Here is an 11,000-nt window from a genome sequence, read left to right on the forward strand (position 1 = left end):
AAGCTGACGTGATATTAGCATGTAAAATATATACAATTTTACTTTACATGTAAAGTAGAAATATGTAGCATACTTACGAGGGAATACATTCAAACTAAAGTGTCTACTTTCAGGGTTCAGCCATTCTGAAAACGATTGAAATAGAAATACTTACCAACACTTAACATCTTAACAACGACATTACGAATACGCCACGTTGTCAAAAAATCGCTTTAGGATATTTCAGGGACAATTGTCTTTTATTAACTCAAGAGAAATAAAATTAATATTGCAAATATGATGTAAAAAATATACCAGACTAAAACTTAAATTGCATTAAATATATATCGATAATGCTATAAAAAATATATAAATTAATAGCTAATTGCATGAGATTATTGGTTACTTCGATTGTTTTTCTTTTTCGTTTTCATTTGCCGTTTTTGGTTGACTTAACTATGATTTGTGGCTAATATCTAAGTGGAATTTGATTGTGGGAAATCTCAAAAGGTATTCGATTTGATAACAAAACTTTAAATGAATATTCTTAGCCTAGTTTCTGAATCGATTTTATGCTGTTGGCATTTTGCTAACAATTAAACTAGTATTTCATAACAAATTTCGAGTAGTGGACCATAAAAATTCGACGAAAATGTAAATGTCAATCGACTTAGACCGTATGTACAACTAATGATTCGATAGATTTTAGATAGATGAGTGTTCTTTGAGAACTGCTCTTGGTATACAGGCTATAAATTCTTTGGAGCTATGAGATTAATGTAACAACAGAATCTTTGGTCGTGCGACATACAGCGTGTCGCGCCTACTCCATCTTCACCACTGTTTCCCGGTCAACGCCGAACTTGTGCATCGCATAGTTGGTCACATGCTGCTCATGTTGACCCAAAAGGGCAGCAGTCTGCTGCTGCAGCTGTTGCTGCTGCTGCTGATGTCTCTGGAAGGCGGCCAGTTCGTAGTGCTCGTCCAGCGAGGCCGATCGGCTGAGCATTATCTCTCCATGTTGTTGCTGCTGATGCTGCTGCTGCTGCTGTTGCGACTGATCCATCTCCTCCATCTTGATGAGAGCGGGCTGCTCATCCTCCTCCGGAGTCAGGTAGTAGGGTGGTGAAGCTCTCGTGGGCTTGCAGAGCGTCATACCGGCCTGCTGATACGGATTCTGCAGACTAATAATGTTGCTGTGACTCAGGGACGATAATGTGTTCGATGCCGTGGTCGGTGTTGAGGTGACCATAAGTCCCGCCGACGCCGTGGAGCAGTTGGCCTGGGAGGTGAGCGACAAGGCCTCCGTCTTGATCGCCGCCGCTGCCGCCGCCGCTGCTGCTGCTGCTGCCGCCGTAATGGAGTTCGGCAGCAGTTGGGCCAGCAACTGGTGGTCGCTGGTTGAGCCGCTGCTGCTGCTCAGTTGCTGAGCTTGCAGATATTTCTGTATAAGTTTGTTGTTATTCTCATTGCTACTATTGTTGTTGTTGTTGTTGAAGAGCGAGCTGTTGTTGTTGTTGTTATTGTGGAGCTGGTGAGTAGGCGATGGGGTGTTGAAGATGGATGTGGGTGTGCTGGGTGAGTGCTGCATGCTGCACGATTGCTGCTGCTGATGCTGCTGCATGTTGAGGGGCGACATTTGGTAGTTTGAGTTGGGCGACATGTCCAGCCCGGAACAGAGCTGCTGCTGTTGCTGCTGATGTGGATGAGTCTGATGCTGATGTGACATGGCTGATGGCGACAATGATGTGGAACCCATGCTATGGGGCGAGCTGGCCGCCGATGAGTGCTGATCAGCCATTAGCAGCGACTGCTGCTGCTGCTGCTGGTACTGCGGAAGCTGTTGCTGCGGCTGCGATGAGTATGAGTTGTATGGTTTCAGATCGAGCTGTGGTTTCATATCTGACCAGGTGAGCGGGGAACAAAGAGAAAGCAAACATCACTAATTAGGCATGCACATGGAATGAAAAGTCGCTGGAACTCACCGTCATTGACATCCATCTGGCTGCTGTCCAGGACGACGCCAACGTTATGGCAACTTGTCGCCAACGAACCACTTTCCATGATTGCATTCAAAGCGTTCTTCGACTTTGACTTGGACTTCTCGCTCTTCGTTCCCTTGGGCTTGCGCTTGCGTTTCTGTATTGGTAAGATAATATACTTATAGTATACGAATTCATATGCCACATTTAATGCTAGTGAGCTGTATTCATAATCAATCAATCAATGTGTTGGATACATTGGTTTAAACTTTTAAACAGCAAGATTGATACAAAAATTGATCAAATAAATATTACTATATTTAAACCAAATATTTTTTTCATATTAACTAAGTTCCTTTTCAAGCTAATAAATACGAATGAACTTTCAGCTGCAATGTGTTTTTTTTTAAAGGATGACTTACCTGAATGGTGTCCTTTTTCATGGTCAGTGGCCGTGGGACACTGTGGAGCTTATAGTACAGGCCGCAGGCATTGCAGACTGGCTCTCCGGCGGGATTGCGGCGCCACAACGATGTGTGGGTGGTGTGGCAGTTGGAGCAGGAAAGCCCGGCTCGCTTTGAGGCGCTCTAGATGTTGCAACAAGAAATCAACGAATTAGTTAAGACTAGAAGCGCTCGGGATGCAGTAGCTTTTCGTGTGGAACAACGTTTTCTATGGCAACTCAGTGGCCAAGGAGGTTTACGGGTGTACGGATCTACAGATCTACGGGTTTACGGGTTAGTCAAATGTGGTTAGCATCGATTCTGGGCTAGGGGTTAGTGACTACTTGCTCTCCTCTGTTAGTCGGTTTTGCTATTCCGAAAGGGGTTTCGGTTGGTTGGTAGGGTTTTGGTATGGGTTTGGTTTGGTTGGTTTTGTTTGATTTGGTTTGGTTTCGGTATCGGTAATTAATGGGCGACCTACCAAGCGTCTCGAATTGGCGCGACTAACGTGCTCGTCGAGCGTCGTCGCTGCAGTTGCTGCCGTTCCCGACGCCACCGCCGAAGTCGCCGCCGAGGTTGCACTCGAGCCTGGACAGGAGTAGGAGCTGGCGGCACCACTCGTGTTGGCCTTACTACGGCCACCGCCGCCCACATTAAATGAGTTGGGTTTATAGAAATCCCCGCCTGATTCAGCGGCCACTGGAATTGAGCAATCAGAATGTTGTTGGTTGTAGTACACAAGAAGCAGATGCAGATGCAGATGCAGATGCAGATTGATCAGATTTTCTTTGTTTTTGATGTCACTTTTCGATTAAACTAGTTGGCATTGCGTAATAAATAATAAATTCAATTAATTTTTTCACTCTCTTGGAGCATTGGAGCTTTGCAGGGGGGGCTGGGTGAAGGTGGGGCGGTGGTGCTGAGGCTGGCGGATGCGGATTTCTATAAGTTACGAGTACCCACTACCCACTAAACACTGAGAGAGGAGGTTGCACACAGAAATTTTGTTCCACACAAAAGCGTTTGTTTCGATTGATTGATTGGTATTGGTTAGTAGTAATTGCTGGTGGTAGTTTTGTGATTTTGTGAATTTGTTTTAGACATTTACCAATCTTCTAGGCTGTTTAATTAGGGGTCGATTCATGCCGTTCATTTTCATGTACAAGCCGCAGGCATTGCACAAATAGTGTCCCGTGTTATCGCGTCGCCATAATGGGGTTGAAATCGCACCACAATTGACACATTCTCGCCCCTCAGTGAAATAATCGGCATCGAATAATGCTTCAAAGATTGACATAGAAATATCGGAATAAGTCATAAGGTTTTGCTAGGTGTTTGTTTGATTTGAGTTGATTTGGTTTGGTTTTGCAATGTTTGCTGTTGCTGTTTTTGCATTTGGGTATTGTGTGTGTATTTAATATTTAGATTTGCTTTTGTGGTGTCTTTTTGTTGGTTTGAATTTATCTCAAGAGTTGAAATAAAATTAATTGAATTTATTATAGAGACGTAGGCTTAACGACTAAGTATATGTATAAATAATAAAAATGTACTAGAAATGAGAAAGAGTGTATGGGCTTTACAACAGCTGCTTACAGTTGGCCACCAGTGGCTGACCCAGTTGGGTCGTGGTTTGCTCAGGTTATGCAAATACGGGTTTCCTTCTCGCCTGGTGTGCGTGTGAAATTCTACCTAAAACCCTCTCTCTTTCGTTTGGCCAGACAAATGGGACAAACAAGCATCGGAAAGGATTTTGGTTTGTGTGTACTTTTGGTGAGTGTCTTATGTCCTAGTCTAGACTAATTCTTGGTTTTCCAATCCAAACTGTAACTTACTTGCTGACAACGATGCCGAGGCGGAGAGAAAGGTTCCAGGATCTACGCGTCCAGTGGTTCCATCCACTGCGGCTGCGGCTGCTGCATTAGCAGCCGAAATGGCCCGACCATTCCGTATCACATTCGAGACCACTCCGGCTCCAACTCCGACGCCCAACTGCGCCTGCCCGGAAGAGGAGGTGGCGTAGCCTAACGGATCGAACCAGGTATCGTTCTGCAAGTGAGTGAAGTGTATGCTGGTTAGGGGGGAGCTCAGAGCAATCATGGTAGTGGGGGCAGCACTCACCTGACCGCGATAATTGGTCATCGGAGCATAACGTTCCACCGAGCCACTGTTGGGGTATGCGATCCGCTGGAAGGCTGGCAGTGTACCACCGCCCCCGCCGCCACTGTGGCTGCTCCTTGGCGATCCGTAGCCGTCCTCCAAGGAGCTGTTGTGTCCATTGACCGCCGCCGTTGCCGCAGCCACCGCTGCCGCCGTGGCCGCCGAGGAGCTCGAGTGGTGCAGACCCGCTGGCCCCGGACTGCTGCTGCTGGAGTTGTGGTGCTGGTGCTGATTGTGGTGATGTTGCTGCTGCAGTTGCTGCTGCTGGTGTTGCTGATGTTGCTGCTGCTGCTGCTGCTGTTGATGGTGCTGCTGCTGGAGATGGGCGTGTGTTTGGTTGGGGGACTGCATGCCGTACTGAATGCCATTGGCGGTCTGAGTAAGCAAGGAGCCAGCATAAACAGAGCTGTAATCAAGGAAAAAAGGTAAAATTAGGCATTTGCATATTTTTTTCATTTCATTGCTTTGGCTGTGCAATTATACCTATAACAATAGTTCTTCAGATACATATTATTGTAATTCGAGAAGAACATTTTAGCAATTTGTTCTATATTTGCCCAGAGAAACGAAAACTTTGCACGCGTTTAAAATCGCTGGGCACACATTTGCACGCGTTTTTAACCGCAACCTCTGCTGTTATTGCCGCTGTAGAATCTCTGTAACATTTCCTGCGTTTTGTTTACTTTACAATAATGAGTGGGTTTTGCTCGGGACGGACGGACCACCAGCGTCCAGTTTTTGGCATGTTTGCAGTTGAGCCTGCGCGGTTGTGGCCATAAAACTTTTAATTAAAGAATAAAAGTGTTTGCAGCGTTGTTTACCCCCGCAAAATAAAAACGTACGTAGACGTTTGTTTGTTAGCCTTAGCCAACAGTAGCCTGTGCAAATATTTTTGCCAAGACCCGGAAAGACATATTCAATAAACAATGATGGGGAACAACAAATTGCTGCGTAGGCAAAACTTTCGTATGCCCAACGATCTCGAAGAGACTAGGGATCAAGGATCGAAGTTTTGGAGCTTTCGTTTTCACAGGTGCACTCTTATTTCGCGCTGGACAGGAAGGGTCCTTCGTAGGAACTCAATCGATATCCTGTCATAATACGTTTTTGCTTTTTGTTGAACAGTACATTCTTCTATTTATTTTCAAACAGCAGGAAACTCGCGAAAGTGTTCAGCTCAGCATTGGCGTTTTCATTTTCGTTTTGATTTATTTGTGTTTTAGTTTTCAGTTTTATTTCGGGCCGAGAGTTCTCTGGATGACGAGATGGAGGCGGAGAGGGAGATGGAGATGGAGACCGAGACCGAGAAGAAAGCACAACCGAATCGGGGCACGCGCGTTTGCATAATGACTTGAGTCGGGTTTAGTTTTATGCCAATGCAGTTGCAGTTGCAGTTGTCGCTGCTGCTGCTGCTGCGGCTGCTGCTGCTGCTGCTGCAACTGCGATTGCTATTGTTGTTGCCGTGAGTGTTGGAACAAAGTAATCCAACTCACTACACACAATGTGATCGAGTGACTAAAGAATAAAGTTAACCGAAAAAAATCGCATATCTGCGTGTGTATTCAATTATCAAACAAACGGCTTGCAAATAATTGACTCTTTGTTGCCAGAATTTATACGACCAAGTCTTGCAGCTAGATGCGCACGCTCTCTGATAACAGCGTTAACCGCATTTCCAGCCCGAGATGCCCCACAGCTATAGCCAAGCTATAATATATAGCTGCATATATAGGAAGTCTGAGTGACAAGAAAAAGTGCACGACAACGATATAACTTTATCGCCGCTGCGGTTCACTTCTGTTGTTTGTCGCAGGTGAGTATTTTGCGTCGACTTCTTGTTTTTCACATACTTATGAGTGTGTATGCATGGCGAAAATGGCATGTGAGCTGGCCAGCAGCGTGATATCTTCTTCTGGTTTCTCACTGCCACAAAAGCGAAACTGGCCAAAAAGTCACATACGAAATGCGGGGCACATCGGCGTCACCATCATCCGGCACCAGATGACGTTCTGTTACCAGATATATGTACAAGTGCATATTTCCGCCCTACGAAAGATACTTTTCCATAACTCTAATAGCTCACCCAATTGCGTTTCAAACATGTTTGCATCCTAAAAATCGAACTTTTTGGACTGCTCCTCACATGACTTCATATATACTTCAACTGAATGTGCATTCATGCCTGTTTCCATATGCATATGCAAAACACGTTTTCAATTTAAATAATAACATAGGGAAAACAAACGAAAACAGCAAAAAGTTTAGATGCGAATTACCAGAAAATAGTCGAGTAAAACGCGATCGGCAATGTGCGGGTGCGTTGGGTCCGCTGCCTCCCACCGATGTATTTATAATTTCCCGCCGTACCTAACGTACCGCTCCTGCCCCGCTTGCCGCTCCCCTTAACCCTTCATGGTGCACTGCAACTTGGGGGTTGCTGAGTCAGCAGCGGCTGCCCTGAACACACAAAAAAAAAAAAATAGACACGAAGCATTTGAGGCTGTTTCTGTTTCTGTGGGCTCCAGTTTGGGTTTCGTTCGGGGGTTTCTATGTCACGGGATGGCTTTGGGTTACCCCAGCTCCCAAGCAGTCACACACTCGAAAGGTATCCTCACACCGAAAGCAATAGAGCTTGTTGCAACCCGAGCACCCAAAACAAGCTAGAAAAATGCGCTACAATTGCAATTTGCATTTACTGCTTTTTTTTTGGCTCTGAAGAGTCGCCGCGAGTTTCGACTGTTCGATCAAATGCGGGTCGCGCCCCTTTTTTTTGGCCTTTAGGAGCTAGCTCGCCACAGTCTGTGGCACGTGCTGGTTTTAGGCCAAATGTGGCAGCAACCTGGACACGTGCAACACTAGAACTCTCGCATGCTGGTCGGAAAAACTAACAAAAGAAACTAAGTGAACCATTTAGATTTCCTGCATCTGGCGGGGAAGTCGGTGCTGCCCGGACTAGGATCCAAAGCGGAAAACTCATGAGTCAGACAAGCCATGCGTCAATAATTAAGACATTGCATATTCTTGTTTACGAAATTCGAGCGGCAATTTATATATATTCTGCTGAGTTCGAGCTTGCAGATGATTTCACAGCGGCGACGCTATAAAATGCCAAGTGCAAAGCCTCCTTATTTGTTGTCTCGCATTGTTTACTTTGATCGTGGACAAGGTTAGTTGTCCCAATAGAAGCCGAAAAGCACTTGTACATAATCGGAAAGATGACAAGCTATATGTTAAATGATGGAGTCTGTTAAAATAATAATCAATCCCTGAACTTTATATAAATAAACTTTAAGTAGCATCTCCGAAGGTAGAAGTAACATTCTTGAATGTTAAAAACCAGGACGAATATCTTGTCTTTAATTTTCTATACCTACAGCTACTTTTCTAAACCAAAAGTCCTGCCCCACTGATCCTGCTCCCACGGAGGTCGTCATGCGTGGAATGCTCCTCACATGAGACATCTGCTGAGGCGTCACAACTGTGTTTTGTTTATGTTTTTGTTGTCCCGCTGGAAACACATTCTTGGAGCAGAACTAACTTGGTGGCTAGATGAAAGTGGAACAGATTTTCGCATTCCGCATACTGAGTAAACCACCTGGGAATGCCATAACGCCATAACCATAACCGACTGTATTTGGGTATGGATTTGGGATTGCGAGAGACGGTGGAAAAGAGGAGACCGAAGTCCGAGCTTTGGAACCAATACCCCACAATGGGGGCTTCTGTTCGGTTCGTCACTCCGCCCGAGAAATCGCGCCAAGGCGGGAGAAATATGAATCAGCCGGCGCGGTTCTCTGTTAGGTGATCGCTGATCGCTGATCGGAGCTCCGATCATGACTTTTAACGGTGTCGCCAAGCGGGCAAAAGGCACGTGCGCCCGCCCGCTTCGTGATAGTGAGCTCATTACAGTGCTCCGCGGCAAGACTCACCTGTTCTGCAAGCTGCTGCCGAGCTGGGCGGCCGCAAAGTAGGCGTCATTCTCCGGCGAGAGGCTATCACGCTGGGTGGCGCTGGTCAGCTGGGTGAAGCTCTGCAGGGTGGACAGTGCGTGCGAGGACGACGGGGAGTCCCCACCCGCCGAACTGGTGGAGTTGTTGTGGTGGTGATGATGTTGCTGCTGCTGCTGTTGCTGGTGGTAGAGTTGCTGCTGCTGCTGCTGGTGATGATGTAGTTGCTGCTGGTGGTGGTGCTGCTGCTGGTGGAGTTGCTCGTGGGTGAGGGCATAGGGACTGGCGTCCTTCAGCGTATGCATATCGGACACGGAGGTCAGCACATGGTAGTCGGTGCTGTGGCCATCCTCGAAGCACTCGTCCTTCAGCGTGTCCTGGATGACCTCGTCTATGTTGGGCGTGGTGCCCTGGGCCACTGCTGCTGCCGCAGCCGCCGCCGCTGCCAAATGCTCGTGGCTGGTCACTCCGCCACCGCCTCCGGTGTAGACGCTGTAGAACGCAAAGTTGTTCCGCATTATGGGATCCGTGCTGGGGTAGTGCTCGTAGAGCTGGGTAGACGTATGATGGCTGGGCGGATAGGGGAACTGCCCGAAGAGATGGGGATGCGATGCTGCTGCCACGGCCGCCGCTGCTGCTGCCGCTGATCCGCTGGTCAGGTCATAGGCCAGCCAACTGGCCTGGTGTTGCTCCTGCACCGCCTGCTGATGCTGTTGCTGCTGCTGCGCCTGCTGATGCTGCTCCTGCTGATGGTGGCTTATTAATTGCTGGCTGAGAAACTGTTGCTGTTGCTCGTAGATCTGGGCTTGTTGCTGCTGCTGTTGATCCTCCGACTGATGGTAGCTTATCACTTTTGTTTTAACACTTTCACTCGCGTCGTTCTGCGCTTTACTATTATTATTATTATTAGTATTTATCGCACTTGGATCGTCATCGATCGCTGCTTCAGATGTTGCTGCCGCGTCGCTTGCTGTTGCGGTTGCTATTTCTGTTGCTGCTGCTATAACTGTTGATGTTGGTGTTGCTGTTGCCGACGCGTTTGCTGTGGTAACCGCTTGCCTTGCTGTTTCGCTGACAACTGAAGTGAGAGCCTGCGAGCGAGCGGACTCAAGTGACGATAAATTCGCTGCGGCGGGCGTTGCTGCCGCAGTCGGCGTCGCTGCTTCTCCGTTCTCCGTTTCGATCGCTATTGCCGTCTCTTTCGCTGCTGCATTTGATCCTGTTGCTCCCGCTGTTGTTGTTGCCGCTAAGGCTGTTGCTGTTGTTGTAGTTGCTGCTGCTGTTGCTGCAGTGGTCGCCGCTCGTCCTGCCTGCCGCTTGTTGTTGTTGGACTTCGCCGTGCGGATCTTACTGTCCGCCGCATTCGTAAGCAGACTACCGCCGCCCGCCTTGGCCGCCGAACCCAATCCCGATCCCGACCCTATCACCGCCCCTCCCGCCGCTGCCTTCTCCTTAGGCTTTGTCGTTTTCGTCATGATTCCCGGCGCTCCACACGATTATCCGGATTCTCCGCCGCAATCCACGTACGTGTCCGTATCCGGCGCGATTTTCACAGAAACTGATTTGATTTGAGCGGCTTGCGGTTCGAACTTCGAAATACGGAACAGCAAAGCAACACAAAAAAATAAAGCTCGTTAAAATTTTTTTTTAGAAAACCAAATCGAGAACAAATCTCAGCGAGCATCCTCTCTCCCTCTCGCCATCTCTGTCCATTGATTACAGTTGCGTTTGCTTAGCGCTTTGCTCCACATGCCGTTACACGAGCGCCACTCGTAATCGTAATCGCATGTTGGTGCACCGAAATAAAAATTACGATCATCTTAAATTCTATCCTTGTCCTAGGATCACCATTTAATAAATTTATTATTTACATGTATTTATTTATTTCTTTACATAAAGCAAACTTTAGATTTAAATATAATAATAATAATACATTGAAATATATTATATAATATAAAAATACAATATAAAAATGAAATTGGATCTTTTATTTTATAAATTATATATATACATTTTTACTATGAATACTTTTTATGACATAGTTTCCAAGTTTTCAAGATTTTAACAAGGATTAATTTAAATACGAAAATATGAATATTTTCGTCTCGTGTACAGCTTTAAATATTTCGAAATATTCGATGCGAGCTCCACGCTCTCGCACTCGCCCACTCACTCTTTCTCTTTTTGGGGATCACTCTCTTTGGCTCCTCTCTTCCTTCGCTTGCTATTCGTTTGTGCTTGCGCCTAATGCCTGCCTTATCGCACTTACTGCCTCCGCATGGTGCTGCGTTGCTCCGCCTCTCAATACAGCAGCAGCTACAACAGGCGCGGAAAGTTGGAGAAGGGGTGGGTGGGGGGTCAGGCCGAGGTAGAGGCCATGCCGGAACGTGTTGTTGTTGTAGCTGGGGCGGCCTCAACTGTTGCTCGATTGGTGTTGTTGTGGTCGCTGTTGTTGTGGTTGGTTGACTGTCGACTGCCAGCGACCGCAAACA

The 11,000-nt window shown here is 46.9% G+C and overlaps 1 protein-coding gene across 4 annotated transcripts; it reads right to left on the minus strand.

Annotated features, from left to right (window-relative positions):
• Positions 1 to 223: 223 nt before the first annotated feature.
• LOC117142490 (box A-binding factor) lies at positions 224 to 10,168 on the minus strand. Of its 4 annotated transcripts, none has more exons than XM_033306516.1 (7): positions 8,491 to 10,138; positions 4,523 to 4,967; positions 4,237 to 4,450; positions 3,513 to 3,685; positions 2,384 to 2,548; positions 1,965 to 2,118; positions 224 to 1,881 (listed from the first exon to the last, which is right to left on the minus strand). In XM_033306516.1, the coding sequence occupies exons 1-7, from the start codon at positions 9,981 to 9,983 to the stop codon at positions 803 to 805; spliced, it is 3,723 nt and encodes a 1,240-aa protein (XP_033162407.1). In that variant the 5' UTR covers positions 9,984 to 10,138; the 3' UTR covers positions 224 to 802. The 4 variants fall into 4 exon arrangements, with proteins under 4 accessions (XP_033162407.1, XP_033162406.1, XP_033162409.1 ...); XM_033306515.1 differs by lacking the exon at positions 3,513 to 3,685 and adding an exon at positions 2,886 to 3,103 and having other exon boundaries at positions 8,491 to 10,136; XM_033306518.1 differs by lacking the exons at positions 3,513 to 3,685; positions 8,491 to 10,138 and adding exons at positions 2,886 to 3,103; positions 5,045 to 5,064 and having other exon boundaries at positions 231 to 1,881.
• Positions 10,169 to 11,000: the final 832 nt, after the last annotated feature.

The sequence above is a fragment of the Drosophila mauritiana genome, chromosome 3R (genome assembly GCF_004382145.1).
Source record: "Drosophila mauritiana strain mau12 chromosome 3R, ASM438214v1, whole genome shotgun sequence".
Classification (NCBI taxonomy): Eukaryota; Metazoa; Arthropoda; class Insecta; order Diptera; family Drosophilidae; genus Drosophila; species Drosophila mauritiana.